General features: G+C 71.3%; 1 protein-coding gene across 1 annotated transcript in view; it reads left to right on the top strand.

The window, feature by feature from the left end:
- The window catches only part of HUWE1 (HECT, UBA and WWE domain containing E3 ubiquitin protein ligase 1), a 65,211-nt gene that overhangs the window by 33,317 nt on the left and 11,259 nt on the right, over nt 1-20,635 (top strand). The window contains 33 exon segments of the mRNA XM_039510329.1: nt 724-846; nt 962-1,057; nt 1,374-1,643; nt 1,757-1,909; nt 2,488-2,615; nt 2,954-3,035; nt 3,855-4,031; nt 4,117-4,276; nt 4,526-4,884; nt 5,312-5,507; nt 5,993-6,160; nt 6,247-6,392; nt 6,473-6,539; nt 7,095-7,309; nt 7,416-7,627; nt 8,092-8,274; nt 8,812-8,984; nt 9,755-9,903; nt 9,991-10,066; nt 10,556-10,654; nt 11,182-11,315; nt 11,847-12,018; nt 12,225-12,453; nt 12,600-12,778; nt 12,864-12,953; nt 13,054-13,208; nt 14,192-14,237; nt 15,543-15,809; nt 16,027-16,270; nt 16,365-16,498; nt 17,176-17,390; nt 17,902-18,190; nt 19,904-20,006. Coding sequence (XP_039366263.1) covers nt 724-846; nt 962-1,057; nt 1,374-1,643; nt 1,757-1,909; nt 2,488-2,615; nt 2,954-3,035; nt 3,855-4,031; nt 4,117-4,276; nt 4,526-4,884; nt 5,312-5,507; nt 5,993-6,160; nt 6,247-6,392; nt 6,473-6,539; nt 7,095-7,309; nt 7,416-7,627; nt 8,092-8,274; nt 8,812-8,984; nt 9,755-9,903; nt 9,991-10,066; nt 10,556-10,654; nt 11,182-11,315; nt 11,847-12,018; nt 12,225-12,453; nt 12,600-12,778; nt 12,864-12,953; nt 13,054-13,208; nt 14,192-14,237; nt 15,543-15,809; nt 16,027-16,270; nt 16,365-16,498; nt 17,176-17,390; nt 17,902-18,190; nt 19,904-20,006 — 5,489 coding nt within the window.

The raw sequence follows: 20,635 nt of genomic DNA, 5'->3' as shown, positions 1-20,635 counted from the left end.
TGAGGGGGCTGGGAGCCAGGCTGCCTGGGTTCGCTCCGGGCTGGGGGTGGGGAGTGGGGGGTTGGACGCCTGGGTTCTCTCCTGGCTCGGGGATGGGAGTGGTGGGTTGGAGTGAGGGGGCTGGGAGCCAGGACGCCTGGGTTCTCTCCTGGCTCGGGGAGGGGAGTGGTGGGTTGGAGTGAGGGGCTGGGAGCCAGGATGCCTGGGTTCTCTCTGGCTCGGGAGGAGTGGGGTCTGGTGGTTAGAGCAGGGGCGGGGAGCCAGGCTGCCTGGGTTCTCTCCCGGCTCTGGGAGGGGAGTGGTGGGTTGGACGCCTGGGTTCTCTCTTGGCTCGGGGAGGGGAGTGGTGGGTTGGACGCCTGGGTTCTCTCCTGGCTCGGGGAGGGGAGTGGGGAGTGGTGGTTGGGGTGAGGGGGCTGGGAGCCAGGATGCCTGGGTTCTCTCTTGGCTCGGGGAGGGGAGTGGTGGGTTGGACGCCTGGGTTCTCTCCTGGCTCGGGGAGGGGAGTGGTGGGTTGGACGCCTGGGTTCTCTCCTGGCTCGGGGAGGGGAGTGGTGGGTTGGGGTGAGGGGGCTGGGAGCCAGGCTGCCTGGGTTCTCTCCTGGCTCGGGGAGGGGAGTGGTGGGTTGGACGCCTGGGTTCTCTCCTGGCTCGGGGAGGGGAGTGGTGGGTTGGACGCCTGGGTTCTCTCCCTCTCCCGCTGAGGTTCTCTCCCTCTCCCAGCTGATGGACATGGGTTTCACGCGGGAACACGCCATGGAGGCCCTGCTGAACACCAGCACCATGGAGCAGGCCACCGAGTACCTCCTGACCCACCCGCCCCCGCTCATGGGCGGGGTCGTACGGGTAAGCACCCCATGGCCCGGCCCCGGGTCCCCCCCGCCCGGCCCCTCTGCCCCCCCAGCTCCCTCTGGGACTGCCCGGCGCCTGCCCCTCAACTGCCCCATGGCTTGTGCTGCAGGACCTGAGCATGTCGGAGGAGGACCAGATGATGCGAGCCATCGCCATGTCGCTGGGCCAGGATATCCCCATGGAGCAGCGGGCCGAGTCCCCGGAGGTAAGGGGCCCACCCAGGGCTGGGATAGCAGGAGTGGGGGGCGCTGCGGATACAGTGTAGGGGACCTGGCAGTGCTGGGGGGGATCCGGCTGCGGCGGGCGGGAGGGGGGGATCCGGCAGCTGCGGCGGGCGGGGATCCGGCGGTGGGGATCCGGCTGCGGCGGGCGGGGATCAGGCAGGGGGGGATCCGGCAGTGGGGATCCGGCTGTGGCGGGCAGGAGGGGGGATCCGGCAGTGGGGATCCGGCTGTGGCGGGCGGCAGGGGGGATCCGGCAGCCGGGCAGATCTCACCCCGTGCCCCCCACCCCCGGCGCAGGAGGCCGCCTGCCGGAAGGAGGAAGAGGAGCGCAAGGCGCGGGAGAAGCAGGAGGAGGAGGAGGCCAAGTGCCTGGAGAAGTTCGAGGACGCGCAGCCGCTGGACCCGGCCGAGCTGCACGGCTTCACGGACGCCATGTTGCCCGGCTGCTCCCAGCTGCTGGACGAGCTGCCGGACACCGTGTACCGCGTCTGCGACCTCATCATGACGGCCGTCAAGCGCAACGGCGCCCCCTACCGCGACACCATCCTCAAGCAAGTGGTCAAGCAGGTGAGGGGCCCGCACCCCGGGCAGACTGCGGGCAGCTGTCCCGGGCCTGGCACCCATGGGGGGTGGGTCACTCGGGGCCATAGGGCCTGACGCTTGCCCCTGTCCCTGCCCAGGTGTGGGAAGCGGCCGACGTGCTCATCAAGGCGGCCCTGCCCCTCACCACCAGCGACACCAAGACGGTCTCGGAGTGGATCAGCCAGATGGCCACACTGCCCCAGGCTGCCAACCTGGCCACCCGCATCCTGCTGCTCACCCTGCTCTTCGAGGTGAGGCCGCCGGGCCGGGGGAGAACCCAGGAGTCCTGGCCCCCAGCCGCCCCTGCTCTAACCACCAGAGCCAGGGGAGAACCCAGGAGTCCTGGCTCCCAGCCCCCCCTTCCCTACATGACTGATTCCCAAGGAGGGGGGGGGGTGTCTCCACTCATCCAGGGCCGGCCCCGTGGCCTCCAGCCACCTCAGAATGAGCCCCGGGCTCTGGTCCTCCGGCTCCCTCCCCCCCATGTTCTGCCCAGCAGGCCCCACCGACCCCGGCTCCCTCCGCGCTGCCAGCCTGGCTGGTGAATTACCCGCGGCTCAGGAAGCCTGTGGGGTAGCACAGCCCGGAGCCAGCTGGGGCCTGGTGTCCGGGGGCCGGTTTGTCGGCGCTTTGGGGGCCGCTCGGCCTGGGAACACCCCCCAGTGCCTGCGGTGCGAAGTATCGGGGAAACTGAGGCACGCTTGGGCTTCCTAAATTGAGCACAGACCATTCAAAGTGGGGCTTGTCCCCTCCAGCAGAGGGTGGTGTTTCCCAGGGTGGGGGGGGCTTACCCAGTGGCCCCGCCCCACATCGCTTGTGCCCCCTGCAGGAGCTGAAGCTGCCGTGTGCCCGCGTGGTGGAGTCGAGCGGTGTCCTTAACGTGCTGATCAAGCTGCTGGAGGTGGTGCAGCCCTGCCTCCAGGCCGCCAAGGAGCAGAAGGAGGTGCAGACCCCCAAGTAAGGGCCCAGGGGGTGCCCTCAGCCTCCCCACAGCTGGGGTGAATGGGGGACGGGGTCCCCGGGGGACTGCCCTGGGGTGCTGCTCAGACCCTGTGAATGCGCACCCCATAGGGGACAGGCCCTATTCCCTGCCCCCCGAGCCAGCCAGTCCCTGCCCTGGGGCCGGATGGGAGCTGGCGCCCCCTAGAGGGGACAGACCCCTGCCCCATTCCCTGCCCCCTGAGCCAGCCAGTCCCCGTCCTGGGGCCGGATGGGAGCCGGCGCCCCCCAGAGGGGAAGAGCCCCGACCCCGTCATTGTTCCGTGGGACCGACTGCCCTCCCCTCCCTGCCCCAGGTGGATCACGCCGGTGCTGCTGCTCATTGACTTCTACGAGAAGACGGCCATCTCGTCCAAGAGACGAGCCCAGATGAACAAGGTACCGGCCTTGCGAGGCCTCGTCGGCTCCGTCCAGGGGGGTCTGTGCCCCCGTCACCTCCCGCTCTGCTCGGCCGCCGGGCAGGGAGAGTCCCCAATGGGAAAGGCCGAGGGGTCAGGGAGGGATCAGGACGGCGGGAGGGAGCGGAGGTCAGGGGGGCTGGGGATCTGGGCGGTGGGGGGGGCGCAGGCTGTGGGTGGGGATCTGGGTGGTAGTGGGGAGCGCCGGCTGTGGGTGGGGTGGCTGGGAGTGGGGATCCGGGCGGTAATGGGGAGCGCTGGGTGGGGTGGCTGTGGGTGGGGATCCGGGCGGCGGGGAGAGCAGGCTGTGGGTGGGGTGGCTGGGAGTGGGGATCCGGGCAGTGGGGAGCGCCGGCCGGGAGGGTGGCTGGGAGTGGGGATCTGGGCGGTGGGGAAGGGCAGGCTGTGGGTGGGGTGGCTGGGAGTGGGGATCCGGGCGGTGGGGAAGGGCAGGCTGTGGGTGGGGGATCCGGACAGCGGGGAAGGGCAGGCTGTGGGTGGGGATCCGGGCAGCAGGGAAGGGGTGGCTGGGAGTGGGGATCCGGGCGGCGGGGGCCGCAGGCTGTGGGTGGGGTGGCTGGGAGTGGGGATCCGGGCAGTGGGGAGCGCCGGCCGGGAGGGGGTGGCTGGGAGTGTGGGCTCCGGGCAGTGGGGGGAGCGCCGGCCGGGAGGGGGTGGCTGGGAGTGGGGGATCCGGGCAGTGGGGGGAGCGCCGGCCGGGAGGGGCGGGGAAGGTTCCTAGCAGCAGGAGAGGCAGGGCCCGGGCCCCCCCGATCCACTGGGTTCTCTGCCCCCCCAGTATCTCCAGGCCAACGGGAACAACTGGCGCTGGTTTGACGACCGCTCCGGCCGCTGGTGCAGCTACAGCGCCAGCAACAACAGCACCATCGACACGGCCTGGAAGGCAGGCGAGACCAGCGTGCGCTTCACCGCCGGCCGCCGGCGCTACACCGTGCAGTTCACCACCATGGTGCAGGTACGGAGCCCAGCGCCCGGGGCGGGGGCAGCCCGGTCCCCCCGAGCAGGCGCTGACCCCCTGCCCCTTCCCCTTCCCCTGCCAGGTGAACGAGGAGACGGGCAACCGGCGCCCGGTGATGCTGACGCTGCTGCGGGTGCCCCGGCTCGGGAAGGGAGCCAAGGAGGGCAACGGGCAGGAGCTGGAGAAGACCCTGGAGGAGGCCAAAGAAATGGAGGGTAAAGCCAAGGAGGAGAAGGCAAATGGTACGTGGCTCGGGCTGGCGGGGGGCTGCGGGTCGGGAGTGAGGGGAGCCCGGGGCTGGGCTGGGCTGGCAGGGAGTGAGGGGAGCCCGGGGCTGGGCTGGGCTGGCAGGGGCTGGGCTGGCACGGGAGTGAGGGGGCCCGGGCTGGCTGGGGCTGGGGGGGGGAGGAGGGGGGGCTGGGCTGGGCTGGCAGGGGCTGCGGGTCGGAAGTGAGGGGCAGCTGCCATCCCCAATGTGCTCTGCCCCCCAGAGGCCCCAGTGCCCGCGGAGCCCCTGCCCCCTGAGAAGGAGGCGGCCCCCGAGGAGCCGAAGGCGGCCGAGATCCTGATCGAGGGGCTGACGGAGGAGATGGTGACGGTGCTGATCCGGGCCTGCGTGAGCATGCTGGGGGTGCCGGTGGACCCCGACACGCTGCACGCCACCCTGCGCCTCTGCCTGCGCCTGACGCGCCACCACAAGTACGCCCTGATGTTCGCCGAGCTCCGCAGCACCCGCATGATCCTCAGCCTGACCCAGAGCTCCGGCTTCAACGGCTTCACGCCCCTCGTCACCCTGCTCTTCCGGCACGTCATCGAGGAGCCCTGCACCCTGCGCCACACCATGGAGAAGGTGGGTGCTGCCAGCCCTGGCCCCTGGCACTGCGCAGGGTCCCCTGGGAGATGGTGGGTGCTGCCAGCCCTGGCCCCTGGCACTGCGCAGGGTCCCCTGGGAGATGGTGGGTGCTGCCAGCCCTGGCCCCTGGCACTGCCGGGCTCCTAGGCCGTACTAGGTGGATGGTGGGTGCCTGTGGGCCCTTGGTCCGCACCATGGAGAAGGTGGGTGCTGCCAGCCCTGGCCCCTGGCACTGCGCGGGGTCCCCTGGGAGATGGTGGGTGCTGCCAGCCCTGGCCCCTGGCACTGCCGGGCTCCTAGGCCGTACTAGGTGGATGGTGGGTGCCTGTGGGCCCTTGGTCCACACCGGGGAGAAGCTGGGTGCCATTGGGCCGCCCCCTCCCACCCCTCCAGCTGTTGCATTGTGGCCTCCCCTCCCCCCCAGGTTGTGCGCTCGGCGGCCACCAGCGGCGCGGGCAGCACCACCTCTGGGGTGGTGTCGGGCAGCCTGGGCTCCCGCGAGATCAACTACATCCTGCGCGTGCTGGGCCCGGCCGCCTGCCGCAACCCCGAGATCTTCACCGAGGTGGCCAACGGCTGCATCCGCATCGCCCTGCCCGCCCCCCGCGGCTCAGGCACCGGTAAGTGGGGCACAGAGACCCCCTGGCTCCCCCTGCCCGGACCAGGCAGGCCTGGGAGCCAGGACACCTGGGTTCTCTCCCCGGCTCTGGGAGGGGAGTGGGGTTCACTGGGTCAGAGCAGGGGGGGCTGGGAGCCCGGACTCCTGGGGTCTCTCCCCGGCTCTGGAAGGGAGTGGGGTTCACTGGGTCAGAGCAGGGGGGGCTGGGAGCCCGGACTCCTGGGGTCTCTCCCCGGCTCTGGGAGGGGAGTGAGGTTCACTGGGTTAGAGCAGGGGAGGCTGGGAGCCCGGACTCCTGGGTTCTCTCCCCGGCTCTGGGAGGGGAGTGGGGTTCACTGGGTTAGAGCAGGGGAGGCTGGGAGCCCGGACTCCTGGGGTCTCTCCCCGGCTCTGGGAGGGGAGTGGGGTTCACTGGGTTAGAGCAGGGGAGGCTGGGAGCCCGGACTCCTGGGTTCTATTTTGCTTCCCTTTCTCTCCCCTTGGGAGCATCGGACGACGAGTTCGAGAACCTGCGGATCAAGGGCCCCAACGCGGTGCAGCTGGTGAAGACGACGCCGGTGAAGCCGTCGGCCCTGCCCGTCATCCCCGAGCCCATCAAGGAGGTGATCTACGACATGCTGAACGCGCTGGCCGCCTACCACGCCCCCGACGAAGGTAACACCCCCACCCCCACCCCCCAATGCCGCCAGGCTCACCGTGCGCCGGCCGAGCCACGTCTCACCCGCCCCCCCTCTCTGCAGCCGAGAAGAGCGAGGCCAAGCCGGGCTCGGCCAGCCAGGAGGTGAGCCAGCTGCTGTCGGACATGGGCGACGACGTGTACCAGCAGTACCGCTCCCTCACCCGCCAGGGCAGCGACTTCGACTCGCAGAGCGGCTTCGCCACCACCGTGCGTCCGGCCGCGCCGGGCGGGGGCTGGGGCGCCCACACCCAGGGGACCTGGTGCTCACCGCCCCTCTCCTTTCCCAGGCCCAGGTGTTCGGCGCAGACGGAGCAGCTGCCGAGACGCCGCCATCTGGGACCCCCCAGGGAGAAGGTAACGGTGACTTCCTGGGCTAGGGGACCCCCTGTACCCCAGTACTGCCAGGGGTCCCCAGGATCCCTCCCCCAGCCGGCGCGGGCCCCGGGCCTCCCCGCTGCTGCCCCGGACAGCCGGGCGTGGGCACCCCGGGCCTCCCGCTGCCCCCGACAGCCGGCGTGGGGCACCCCGGGCCTCCCCGCTGCCCCGACAGCCGGCGTGGGGCACCCGGGCCTCCTCCCCCGCTGCCCCGACAGGCGGCGCTGGGCACCCCGGGCCTCCTCCCGCTGCCCCGACAGGCGGCGCTGGGCACCCGGCCTCCTCCCCCGCTGCCCCCGACAGGCGGCGCTGGGCACCCAGGCCTCCTCCCCCGCTGCCCCCGACAGGCGGCGCGGGGCACCCCCGGGGCCTCCTCCCCCCCCCGCTGCCCCCGACAGGCGGCGCGGGGCACCCCAGGGACCCCCTCGGCTGTTCCCCAGTAGCTGGCGCAGGACACCCTTGGGCATCTGCTGGCACCGGGTTCGCAGGGGACCCCTTTCTGTGCCCCCCCGCCTAACCCATCCCCCCCCGCAGCCTCCACCCCTGAGGAGTCGCGGGAGGGCCGGAAGGACAAGGAGGGGGACAAGGCGACGGAGGAGGGCAAGCAGAAGGCCAAGGGCAGCAAGCCGCTCATGCCCACCTCCACCATCCTGCGCCTGCTGGCCGAGCTGGTGCGTTCCTACGTGGGCATCGCCGCCCTCATCGCCAACTACAGCTACACCGTGGGCCAGTCCGAGCTCATCAAGGAGGTGAGGGGCAGCCCGGCCCCCTGGGTTCTCTCCCGGGCTCTGGCGGGGAGTGGGGGCTGTGGGGCTTGGCGTGGGGACCCGCTCACCCCTCCCCATGTCCCGGCAGGACTGCAGTGTGTTGGCCTTTGTCCTGGACCATCTGCTGCCCCACACCCAGAACGCAGAGGACAAGGACACCCCCGCGCTGGCCCGTCTCTTCCTCGCCAGCCTGGCTGCAGCGGGCAGCGGCACGGACGCCCAGGTGGCGCTGGTGAACGAGGTGAAGGCTGCGCTGGGGCGGGCGCTGGCCATGGCAGAGAGCACGGAGAAACATGCCAGGTGAGCGGGGGCTGGCAGCCCTGGGGTCGCTGCCCGGCTGGGGGGTGGGGGTCAGGAATCGGGGCTCCAGGACCTGGTAAAGGCCGTGGCTCCCGGGATGACACAGTGGCTCCCAAATCCCCTCTTCGGGTTTCTAGCCCTGATGGTTGGGGAGAAAAGCTTAAGACGACGACGCTGCCGGAGTTTGCCGAGAGCCTGAGCCAGTCGCTTGGGGGTGGGGAGGATGCAGCTCAAAGGGGTGTCAAGTCCCACGTTGGGAGCTCTGGGCGATTGGCGCTTTGCCAGCAGCACCCCACTGAAGGGCAGGGGAACAGCCCCCCGTGACTGTTGGGAGAACATATCGGGGTATCCCACCGCTGGCACCAGCACCTCGCTGGGGGTGATCTCCCAGTGCAGATGCCGGTGCGTGGGGGGGGTCCCAGAGTAGGGGTGTCGCGGCGCTGACCCCTCCTCTCCCTCCCCAGGCTGCAGGCCGTGATGTGCATCATCAGCACCATCATGGAGTCCTGCCCCTCCACCTCCAGCTTCTACAGCAGCGCGGCCGCCAAGACGCAGCACAACGGCATGAACAACATCATCCGCCTCTTCCTCAAGAAGGGGCTGGTCAGCGACCTGGCGCGGGTCCCCCACAGCCTCGACCTCTCCAGGTGCGCCCGGACGCCGGGGTTCTCTCCCTGGCTCTGGGAGGGGAGTGGGGGCTGGGCGCCCGGACGCCTGGGTTCTCTCCCTGGCTCTGGGAGGGGAGTGGGGGCTGGGCGCCTGGACGCCTGGGTTCTCTCCCTGGCTCTGGGAGGGGAGTGGGGGCTGGGCGCCTGGACGCCCGGGTTCTCTCCCCGGCTCTGGGAGGGGAGTGGGGGCTTGGCGCCCGGACGCCTGGGTTCTCTCCCTGGCTCTGGGAGGGGAGTGGGGGCTGGGTGCCCGGACGCCTGGGTTCTCTCCCTGGCTCTGGGAGGGGAGTGGGGGCTGGGTGCCCGGACGCCTGGGTTCTCTCCCTGGCTCTGGGAGGGGAGTGGGGGCTGGTGGGTTAGAGCAGGGGGGGCTGAGAGCCCGGACTCCTGGGTTCTCTCCCTGGCTCTGGGAGGAGTGGGGCTGGTGGGTAGAACGGGGGTCTGAGAGCCAGGACTCCGGGGTTCTCTCCCGGCTCTGGGAGGCGGGTGGGAGCTGATGGAGACTCCGCCCTGCAGCCCCAACATGGCCAACACGGTGAACGCGGCGCTGAAGCCCCTGGAGACGCTGTCGCGCATCGTCAACCAGCCCAGCAGCCTCTTCGGCAGCAAGAGCACGGCCAGCAAGAGCAAAGCGGAGGGCGAGGCGCAGGGCGCTGCCCGCGACGCCAACAGCAACCAGCAGGACGTGGGTAGGTGGGGCCGGGATCCCTCCCCTCCCTCGCCCGCAGCCTGGCACCCCCGCTGCCTGCTGCCTCCCTCTCTGCCGCGCTCCCTCCATTCGCCTGCAGCCTGGCACCCCCGCGGCCGGGATCCCTCCCCTCCCCTCGCCCGCAGCCTCCCACCCCCACTGCCTGCTGCCTCCCACGGCCTGCTGCCTCCCACGCCCGGCCTGCCTCCCCCGCTGCCGCGCCTCCCTCCTCGCCCGCGGCCTGGCACCCCGGCTGCCTGCTGCCTGCTGCCTCCTCCTCCTCGCCCGCGCCTGGCACCCCTGCCTGCTGCCTGCTGCCTCCTCCTCGCCCGCAGCCTTGACCCACCCGCGGCCTGCTGCTGTCCCCCGGCCTGCGGCCTCCCACGGCCGGCCAGACTCCCCCGCTGCCGCGCCCCCTCCCCTCCCCTCGCCCGCAGCCTGGCACCCCCCCTGCCGCGCCTCCTCCCCCTCGCCCGCAGCCTGACTCCCCGCTGCCGCGCCTCCCTCCTCCCTCGCCCGCAGCCTGGACTCCCCCGCTGCCGCGCCCCCTCGCCTCGCCCGCAGCCTGGCACCCCCGCTGCCGCGTCCCCTCCCCTCCCCTCACCCGCAGCCTGCTCCCACCCACCTTCCCCACTGCCAGGTTCCCTCTCCGATTTTCCCCCTGCTCCGCCTGCCACCCCCTAGCCTGCGCCCCTCCCCATGCTCCCAGGATCCCTGCGCCCCGGAAGCTCCCCATCCGCGGGCCGTCTCCTGATGGCTCTGTTCCCCCAGGGGAGCCGGGTGAGGCGGGTGCCCATGAGGAGGACCACGACGCCGGCCAGGCGGAGGTGGCGGACGGCGACATCATGGACGGGGAGGCGGAGGGCGACGCAGTGGTGATCGCCGGGCAGCCTGAGGTGCTCAGCACCCAGGAGATGCAGGTGAGCGGCTGGCCGGGGAGCCGGGGGGGCCAGGACGGGGAATCACAACCGGCCTGGCCCCCACCCACCGCCTCTCTGCCCCCGCAGGTGGAGAACGAGCTGGAGGACCTGATAGACGAGCTGCTGGAACGGGATGGCGGCCCCGGGAATAGCACCATCATCGGTGAGGGGGGGGGACTGGGGGGCAGGCACCGAGGGGCGTGTGCTGGGTCTTGGTGGGGTGAGGGGGACTCCTGGGTTCTTTCCCCGCCTCTGGGAGGGGAGTGGGGGCTGGTGGGTTAGAGCAGGGGAGCCAGGACCCCTGGGTTCCCTCCCTAGCTCTGGGAGGGGAGTGGGGGCTAGTGGTTGGAATAGGGGGGGTGGGAGCCAGGAGTCCGGGGGTCCCTCCCTAGCTCTGGGAGGGGAGTGGGGGCTCGTGGTTGGAATAGGGGGGGCTGGGAGCCAGGACTCCTGGGTTCCCTCCCTAGATCTGGGAGGGGAGTGGGGGCAGGACCCCTGCTCTGGTGTGGGGGGGGGACAGAGGGCCCATGTTGAGGGGGATCTTGGTCAGGAGCCTGGGGGGGGACGAACTCACCCGCATTCACCCCCCTTCCCTGCCTCACCCCTGTGGCCCTGGAGCCAGGTCCCCCCTCACCCCATCCCTCCCCCACAGTGAGCCGCAGTGGGGAGGACGACGCCCCGGAGGACGTGCTGATGGACGAGGCCCCCTCCAACCTGAGCCAGGGTTCCACGCTGCAGGCCAACCGGGAAGGTAAGGGTTAACCTGGGACACTGCCCCCGGTGGCCAGTGTGGGGCGCTGCGGGGGAGACCTGATGCTGAGCCCTGCGGCCAGAAAGACATTGGATGTGTGTGCGGAGAGGACCTGGACACCTGGGTTCTCTCCCGGCTCTGGGATGGGGGCGGGGGCTGGGAGCCCGGACTCCTGGGTTCTCTCCCGGCTCTGGGATGGGGGCGGGGGCTGGTGGTTAGAGCCGGAGTGGGAGGGAGCCCGGACTCCTGGGTTCTGGGCTGGTGGTTAGAGCGGGGGGGGCTGGGAGCCCGGACTCCTGGGTTCTAGCCTGAGTGTGGGAGGGGTGTGGGGGCTGGTGGTTAGAGCCGGTGGGGCTGGGAGCCCGGACTCCTGGGTTCTAGCCTGACTCTGGGAGGGGAGTGGGGGCTGGTGGTTAGAGCCGGAGGGGCAGGGAGCCCGGACTCCTGGGTTCTAGCCCGGCTCTGGGAGGGGAGTCGGGGCTGGTGAAGGGCAGGGCTGACCTGTGGCCCCCCTGTACCGTCCCCAGACTCGATGAATATCCTGGACCCCGAAGACGAGGAGGAGCACACGCAGGAGGAAGACAGCAGCGGCAGTAATGAGGACGAGGATGACAGTCAGGATGAGGAGGAGGAGGAAGAGGAGGAAGATGAAGATGATCAGGTGAGGCGGGGGCCAGCAGCTGGCATCACCCCTGGCTCTGAGAGGGGAGTGGGGTCTAGTGGGTAGAGCTGGGGGGGGGGGGGCTGAGAGCCAGGACTCCTGGGTTCTCTCCTTGGCTCTGGGAGGAGAGTGGGGTCTAGTGGTTAGAGTTGGGGGAGGGCTGAGAGCCAGGACTCCTGGGTTCTCTCACAGCGTCGACCTCTCCAGGTGCGCCTGGGGATTGGGGCAGGGGACTGGGCACCAGGACGCCTGGGGGCTAGTGGGTAGAGCAGAGGGCTGGGTGCCAGGATGCCTGGGTCCTCTCCCGGCTCTGAGGGGGAGGGCAGCGGGGGCTGGGCTGGGCTCCAGGACTCCGGGGTCCTTTCTCGGCTGGGGGAAGGGGCTGGGCTGGGCTCCAGGACTCCGGGGTCCTCTCCTGGCTCGGGGAGGGGGCTGGGCTGGGCTCCAGGACTCCGGGGTCCTTTCTCGGCTGGGGGAAGGGGCTGGGCTGGACTGCGGGGGGCAGGCTGTAAGCAGGCTCTGCGCCGGCAGGACGACGAGGAGGGCGAGGAGGGGGAGGAGGAGGAGGAGGACGACGACGGCTCGGAGATGGAGCTGGACGAGGATTACCCCGACATGAACGCCTCGCCCCTGGTGCGCTTCGAGCGCTTCGACCGCGAGGATGACCTCATCATTGAGTTCGACAACATGTTCTCCAGCGCCAGTAAGGGGAGGGGAGTGGGGGGGTCCCCAGGCTTTCAGTCCCAGAGGTCAGGGCTGGGTGGGGCCGGGCCCCCAAGTTCTCAGCCCTGGAGCGTGGGGCCGATCCCTGCCAGCCCCTGAGCCCCATGGTTCCCTGGCACCCCCAGTGGGCGACGTGGGCTGCTCTCCAGGGGCTCTCTGTGGCTAACCTCTCTCTCCCCCCCCCAGCGGATATCCCCCCCTCCCCAGGAAACATCCCGGCCACCCACCCGCTCATGGTGCGGCACGCGGACCACGGCTCCCTGACCCTCGGCAGCGGCTCCTCCACCACCCGCCTGGCCCAGGGCATCGGGCGGAGCCAGCGGACGCTGCGCCAGCTGACGGCCAACACCGGCCACACCATCCACGTGCACTACCCCGGCACGCGGCAGCCCAACCCCCCCCTCATCCTGCAGAGGTGAGACGCGCTCGCTCCCGCCCGGCTGGGGACCCAGCCGCCCTCCCTGTGCGCTGTTGTGTGCGGCTGTTCCCCACCTGCTCCGCCCCAGAGGTGGCCGCATTTCGGCGCCAGGGAAGTACCCTAACGGCACCCCCTCCCCTCAGGTTGCTGGGTCCCTCGGCCGCAGCCGACATCCTCCAGCTGAGCAGCAGCCTCCCACTGCAGAGCCGGGGCCGCGCCCGCCTCCTGGTGGGGAACGACGACGTCCACATCATCGCCCGCTCCGACGACGAGCTGCTGGACGACTTCTTCCACGACCAGAGTACGGCCACCAGCCAGGCAGGCGAGTGCCGGGGGGGCCGGGGGCCTGGCCCTTGGGGGTCTCTGGCTCCGAGCCAGCCTCCTTACCCTCCCTCTTCCCTCCGCAGGGACCCTCTCCAGCATCCCCACCGCCCTGACGCGCTGGACCGAGGAGTGCAAGGTGCTGGACGCGGAGAGCATGCACGACTGCGTGTCAGGTGAGCCCCACCCCCCCCCCTCACCCCCCCACCCGGCCCCCTCGCCGGCCCGGCCCCCTCGCCGGCCCAGCCCCCTGACCCCAGCTCTGCCCCCCCGCAGTGGTGAAGGTTCCCATCGTTAACCACCTGGAGGCGCTGCGGGACGAGGAGCTGGAGGAGCGCCGGGAGAAGCGCCGCAAGCAGCTGGCTGAGGAGGAGGCCAAAGCCACGGACAAAGCCAAGGAGGAGAAGGACGGGAAGGAGCAGAGCGCCCAGGTGGGGAGCTGCCACTGAGCTCACCTGGCCCTTGAAGGCTTAAAGGGCTGGTGCAGAACTAGCCACACCCCTCCCCAGCCCTGCCCTTCCCCCATGGCTGGTGGGGCCCAGGGCTCAGACCCCACAGACTCATTGCATCCATGGCGATGGCTGGAGAGCAGCGGGGGGTGGGAGCTGGCGCCCCCTAGAGGGGACAGGCCCGGGCCCCATTCCTTGCCCCCCTGAGCCAGCCAGTCACCACCCTGGGCTGGATCTTAGCCAGCGCCCCCTCCCACCTCCCCCATTCCCCACCCCCCTGAGCCACCCGGCACCCTCTAGGGGGTGCAGACTGCATGCCCCATTCCCTGCCTCCATAGCCAGCAGCCCCCCACCCCCGAGGGGGTCCAGGCCGCATGCCCCATTCCCTGCCTCCATAGCCAGCGGCCCCCCGAGGGGGTCCAGGCCGCATGCCCCAGCCCCCGCCACCATAGCCAGCAGCCCCCCACCCCCGAGGGGGTCCAGGCCGCATGCCCCAGTCCCTGCCTCCATAGCCAGCGGCCCCCCCAGGGGGTCCAGGCCGCATGCCCCATTCCCTGCCTCCATAGCCAGCAGCCCCCCACCCCCGAGGGGGTCCAGGCCGCATGCCCCATTCCCTGCCTCCATAGCCAGCAGCCCCCCACCCCCGAGGGGGTCCAGGCCGCATGCCCCATTCCCTGCCTCCATAGCCAGCGGCCCCGAGGTCCAGGCCGCATGCCCCATTCCCTGCCTCCATCCCCGAGGGGTCCAGGCCGCATGCCCCATTCCCTGCCTCCATAGCCAGCAGCCCCCCACCCCCGAGGGGGTCCAGGCCGCATGCCCCATTCCCTGCCCCCCCATAGCGAGTGGCCCCCCCAGGGGGACCAGGCCACATGCCCCATTCCCTGCCCCCCATAGCGAGCGGCCCCCCCAGGGGGTCCAGGCCGCATGCCCCTCTAACTCCATTCTGTCCCTCTCTTGCTTTCCAGGGGGCGGTGCCCACACCTAACACCGCCACCGAGCAGAGTCTCTCAGGTAACTGCCCCGCCCATCACCCCCACTTGCCCCTCGGTGCCAGGCCGGGCCCAGCAGCGCCCCGAGGCCCTGGGGGATGAGGTAGTAGATTGTATAGTTTTAGGGTCACACCCGGTCTCGGAGATAACTATACAGTCTACTGTCTTTCCCGCGGGGTCACCCTCAGCACTGCCAGCAGGAGCCAGGAACCGCCGTCTGCCCAGCTCGCCTGGGTTCTCTCCCGGCCCTGGGAGGGGAGTGGGGGCTGCTGGTTAGAGCAGAGGGGGCTGGGAGCCAGGACACCTGGGTTCTCTCCCGGCTCTGGGAGGGGAGTGGGGGGCTAGTGGCTAGAACAGAGGGGGCTGGATGCCTGGGTTCTCTCATGGCTCTGGGAGCAGGCGGGGGAATGGAGTGTAATGCATAGAGCATTGGGGGCCCAGGATGCCTGGGATCTCTCATGGCTCTTGGAGGGGAGTGGGGGCTGATGGTGGGAGCACAGGGGGTCCTGCCCTTTCCCCCAATCGTGGGTCTCTGTAGGACTATGAAACAAGCTGTCTGTGCATCCTGCCAAGCTGCGTGTGATAGATGTGGGGCGACAGGAGGGCTCCGGGAGTGGACCCAATCCCCGCAGCGGGTGGGTGTCAGATGGGGGGTGGCGGGAGGCCCCCGGGGTGGACCCAGCCCCCGCAGCGGGTGGGTGTCAGATGGGGGGTGGCGGGAGGCCCCTGGGGATGGCTCCAGCCCCCGCAGGGGGTGGGTGTGAGATGGGGGGGCGGCGGGAGGCCCCCGAGGTGCATCCAGCCCCCGCAGCGGGTGGGTGTGAGATGGGGGGCGGCGGGCGGCCCCCGGGGTGGACCCAGCCCCCGCAGTGGGTGGGTGTGAGATGGGGGGCGGCGGGTGGCTCCAGCCCCCGCAGCGAGTGGGTGTCAGATGGGGGGGGCGGCGGGAGGCCCCCAGGGTGGATCCAGCCCCCGCAGCGGGTGGGTGTCAGATGGGGGGCGGCGGGAGGCCCCCGGGGTGGCTCCAGCCCCTGCAGCGGGTGGGTGTCAGATGGGGGGGCGTCAGGCGGCCCCCCAGGGTGGACCCAGCCCCCGCCGGGATGAGGTAGTACGTTGTATTGTTGTGGGGTCGGGATTCGTGCCCCAATCAGAGATAACGATACAACTTACTACTTTCCCCAGCGCCGGGCCCTCGCCGGCAGGAGGAGGAGCCTGGTGGGCCGGAAGCCAGGACTCCTGGGTTCTCTCCCAGCTGCGGCGGGGGAGCAGGGGCCGGCATGGCCTGGGTGTGGGGTGTCCCATCTAAGCCCCGTCTCACCCACCCCAGATGCAGCTGGCCGGACCGACGGTTTCCCCGCCGCCCCGCCCGCTGCCGAGGGCCCCTCCGCCGGCCCCAAGCAGACGCTGGTCACCCTGGAGACCCCGCAGCCGGTAGCGGCGGGTGGGGAGCTGCCCCCGGAGCTCGCCGGGCAGCCCAGCACCGAGGCCTCGCGCCAGCTGCTGGTACCGGCTGAGCAGGAGGACTCGGGGCCGGGTAGGCCCAGTGCCGACGCGGAGGCCACCCAGATGGAGCTGTCACCTGCCCCCACCATCAGTAAGTGGGGGGGATTGCGGGGGCTGGGAGCCAGGACGCCTGGGTTCTCTCCTAGGCTCTGGGAGGGGAGGGGGATCTAGGGGTTGCAGCAGGGCGTGGGGGCTGGGAGCCAGGACTCCTGGGTCACTGGCTGACCTTGGGAAGGCATCCGTCCCCTCTCTGCCTCAGTTTCCCCTCCGGGATCCCCCTGACCTCCCCACCCCCGTTTCTCCCCCAGCCTCGCTGTCCCCAGAGAGGGCAGAGGACTCGGATGCCCTGACGGCCGTTAGCAGCCAGCTGGAGGGCTCGCCCATGGACACCTGCAGCCTGGAGGAGGGCGTCGGGGAGGGCGCCATGCCTGGCGGGGCGGAGCAGCCTCCCGCCCATGGTGCCCCTGGGGCCGAGCCAGCCCAGCAGCGCCCCGAGGGCCAGGCCGGCGGCGGCGACAGCCTGGCCGATGCCAGCCAGCAAGGGGAGGACAGGTATGGGGCAGGGTGTGCAGCGGGTGGGGATCTGGCTTGGGGCGGGACTCACTGGGATCTGGCCCCCACTCACCCCCTGCTTCCCATCCCCCAGCTCACCCCCTGCTTCATCCTCCGAGAGCTCCTCTACCAGGGACTCGGCCGTGGCCATCTCGGGAGCCGACTCCCGGGGCATCCTGGAGGAGCCGCTGCCCTCCACCAGCAGCGAAGAGGAGGACCCGCTAGCAGGTACCGGGGGCAACTGAGCAGCCTCTTGGCAGAGGGGTTGGGTAGCTGGGATGCGCTAGCAGGGCTGGAGGGGGCGCTGTGCTGCCGAGCGTGGGCGGGGGCCTCGGCAGGGGGCGCTCTCCCCTGGCAGCCAGGGCCAGGCACTCGATCCCTTCTGGGCATTCGAACGATGGAGTCAGAAAGAATCCTGGTGTCCTCGTCCCCGTTCTCCTGCTGCAGCCCCACGGTGCAGGCCTGCCCCAGAGGTGGCTGCATCTCAGGGTGTGCCAAGCCTTCCCTGTGCAGCGTTATGTGCGGCTGTTCCCCAGATGCCCCAACCCAGAGGTGGCTGCATCTCAGGTGGGCCGAGCCTTCCCTGTGCAGCGTTATGTGCGGCTGTTCCCCAGCTGCCCCGCCCCAGAGGTGGCTGCATCTCAGGGTGGGCCGAGCCTTCCCTGTGCAGCGTTATGTGCGGCTGTTCCGCAGCTGCCCCGCCCCAGAGGTGGCTGCATCTCAGGGTGTGCCGAGTCTTCCCTGTGCAGCGTTATGTGCGGCTGTTCCGCAGCTGCCCGACCCAGAGGTGGCTGCATCTCAGGGTGGGCCGAGCCTTCCCTGTGCAGCGTTATGTGCGGCTGTTCCCCAGCTGCCTCACCCCAGAGGTGGCTGCATCTTTTGCTGACACCCCCATCTCTTTTCAGGGATAAACCTCCCTGAGGGCGTGGACCCCTCCTTCCTGGCGGCCCTGCCAGATGACATCCGACGTGAGGTGCTGCAGAACCAGCTGGGCATCCGGCCGCCAGCCCGGCCTCCCCCCACTGCTGCCATCCCCACCCCGCCTGTGGTGAGCAACCCTGGGGTGACAGAGGTCAGCCCCGAGTTCCTGGCTGCCCTGCCCCCTGCCATCCAGGAGGAGGTAAGTGCTGCTCCTGAGGGGGAGGAGCTATGTTTGAGGGGCGGGGCTAGGTGGGATGGGGAGGAGCTGTGGGATGGGGCCGGGGCTGGGGGGTTTGGGGCAGAGCTGAGGGTGGAGCTAGGTGTCAGGGTGGGTGGGGCCTCTGCATGGCAGGGTCATGGGGTGGAGCTACAGCCCTGTGGGCAGGGTCTCGGCATGGGCGGGGTTATGGCTCTGGGCATGGGCGGGGCTATGGCTCTGTGGGCGGGCCCTCTGCATGGCAGGGTCATGGGGTGGAGCTACAGCCCTGTGGGCAGGGTCTCAGCATGGGCAGGGTTGTGGCTCTGTGGGCCGGGCTATGGCTCTGGGCATGCTCTGTGGGTGGGGTCTCTGGGCATGGGCGGGGCTATGGCTCTGTGGGCGGGGTCTCTGGCCATGGGCGGGGCTATGGCTCTGTGGGCGGGGTCTCTGGCCATGGGCGGGGCTACAGCCCAGCAGACAGGGTCCCCCCGGCAGTGACCTGTCCCCCCAGGTGCTGGCGCAGCAGCGGGTGGAGCAGCAGCGGCGGGAGCTGGCGCAGGGCATCAGCTCGGACACGCCCATGGACCCAGTGACCTTTATCCAGACGCTGCCCTCGGACCTGCGGCGCTCGGTGCTGGAGGACATGGAGGACAGCGTGCTGGCCGTCATGCCGCCCGACATCGCCGCCGAGGCCCAGGCCCTGCGCCGCGAGCAGGAGGCCCGGCAGCGCCAGCTCATGCACGAGCGGCTCTTCGGGCACTCCAGCACCTCGGCCCTGTCGGCCATCCTGCGCAGCCCGGGTACGGCCCCGGGCACCCCCCACCCACCCCTACCCCCGCTCTGGCACCTCGGCCCTGTCGGCCATCCTGCGCAGCCCGGGTATGGCCCCGGGCAGCCCCACCCACCCCTACCCCGCTCCGGCACCTCGGCCCTGTCGGCCATCCTCGCAGCCCGGTACGGCCCCCAGCCCCGGCACCCCCACCCACCCCTACCCCGCTCCGGCACCTCGGCCCTGTCGGCCATCCCACGCAGCCCGGCACGCCCCCAGCCCCGGGCACCCCACCCACCCCTACCCCACTCCGGCACCTCGCCCTGTCGGCCGTCCTGCGCAGCCCGGGTACGGCCCCGAGCACCCCCACCCCACCCCTACCCCCGCTCCGCACTCGGCCCTGTCGGCCATCCTGCGCAGCCCGGGTACGGCCCCGAGCACCCCACCCCTACCCCACTCCGGCACCTCGGCCCTGTCGGCCGTCCTGCGCAGCCCGGTACGGCCCGAGCACCCCCACCCCACCCCTACCCCGCTCCGGCACCTCGCCCGGTCGGCCATCCTACGCAGCCCGGGTACGGCCCCGGGCACCCCTGCACCCACCCCTACCCCCGCTCCGGCACCTCGCCCTGTCGGCCATCCTACGCAGCCCGGGTACGGCCCCGGGCACCCCCCACCCACCCCTACCCCGCTCCGCACCTCGGCCCTGTCGGCCATCCTGCGCAGCCCGGTGCAGCCCCAGCCCCGGGCACCCCGCTCCGGCACCTCGGCCCTGTCGGCCATCCTCCGCAGCCCGGGTACGGCCCTGGGCACCCCTACCCCGCTCCGGCACCTCGGCCCTGTCGGCCATCCTGCAGCCCGGTATGGCCCCGGGCAGCCCCCACCCACCCCTACCCCCGCTCCGGCACCTCGGCCCTGTTGGCCATCCTGCGCAGCCCGGGTACGGCCCCCAGCCCCGGGCACCCCACCCACCCCTACCCCGCTCCGGCACCTCGGCCCTGTCGGCCATCCTCACGCAGCCCGGTACGGCCCCGGCCCCGGCACCCCACCCACCCCTACCCCGCTCCGCACCTCGGCCCTGTCGGCCATCCTGCGCAGCCCGGTACGGCCCCGGCACCCCACCCACCCCTACCCCCGCTCCGGCACCTCGCCCTGTCGGCCGCCCCACGCAGCCCGGTACGCCCCGGCACCCCCGCCCCACCCCTACCCCGCTCCGGCACCTCGGCCCTGTCGGCCATCCTGCGCAGCCCGGGTACGGCCCCGGGCACCCCCCACCCACCCCTATCCCCGCTCCGGCACCTCGGCCCTGTCGGCCGTCCTACGCAGCCCGGGTACGGCCCCGGGCACCCCTGCACCCACCCCTCCCCCCGCTCCGGCACCTCGCCCTGTCGGCCATCCTACGCAGCCCGGGTACGGCCCCGGGCACCCCCCACCCACCCCTACCCCCGCTCCGGCACCTCGCCCTGTCGGCCGTCCTGCGCAGCCCGGTACGGCCCCAGCCCCGGGCACCCCCACCCACCCCTACCCCCGCTCCGGCACCTCGGCCCTGTCGGCCATCCTGCGCAGCCCGGTACGGCCCCCAGCCCCGGGCACCCCACCCACCCCTACCCCGCTCCGGCACCTCGGCCCTGTCGGCCATCCTGCACAGCCCAGGCACGGCACCCCTTATCCCCATGCACCCCGCACCCCACTCCAGCACCTCAACCTGCAGCCCCCCCAACTCCTGTCTCCTCTCATCTCCCCGCAGCCTTCACCAGCCGGCTGAGCGGGAACCGCGGGGTCCAGTACACGCGCCTGGCCGTGCAGAGGGGGGGCACCTTCCACATGGGCGGTAGCAGCAGCCACAGCAGGTACCTGCCGCGGGGGGGGCTGAGGGGGACCTCTTAGCTACAAGGCTCAAGTCTCATCTCCTGTGGAGACGCAGGACACGTGGGATCCATGCCGGGCTCTGGGAGGGACGTGGGGGCTGGCGGCTCCAGCACGCGGGGCGGGGGGTGATAACAGCCCGGATGCCTGGGTTCCATGCCCAGCTCTGGGAGGGACTTGGGGGCTGGTGGTTATAGCGGGATGGAGGCTGCCCGGACTCCTGGGTTCCATGCCGGGCTCTGGGAGGGACGTGGGGGTTGGTGGCTCCAGTGCTGGGGGTGGGAGCAGCCCGGACACCTGGGTTCCATGCCCAGCTCTGGGAGGCTGCTGGTTATAGCGGGGTGGGGGCAGCGCGAGCTGGACTCCTGGGTTCCATTCCGGGCTCCGGGAGGGACGTGGGGGCTGGCGGCTCCAGCACGCGGAGGGGGTGGGTGGAACCTCCTGGGTTCCATGCCCAGCTCTGGGAGGGACTTGGGGGCTGGTGGTTATAGCGGGGTGGAGGCCGCCCGGACTCCTGGGTTCCATTCCGGGCTCCGGGGGCTAGTGGTTATAGCGGGGTGGGGGCAGTGTGAGCTGGCCGCCCGGACTCCTGGGTTCCATTCCGGGCTCCGGG

The sequence above is a fragment of the Mauremys reevesii genome, linkage group 22 (assembly GCF_016161935.1).
Source record: "Mauremys reevesii isolate NIE-2019 linkage group 22, ASM1616193v1, whole genome shotgun sequence".
Classification (NCBI taxonomy): Eukaryota; Metazoa; Chordata; order Testudines; family Geoemydidae; genus Mauremys; species Mauremys reevesii.
This window is presented reverse-complemented; position numbering and strand designations above follow the sequence as displayed.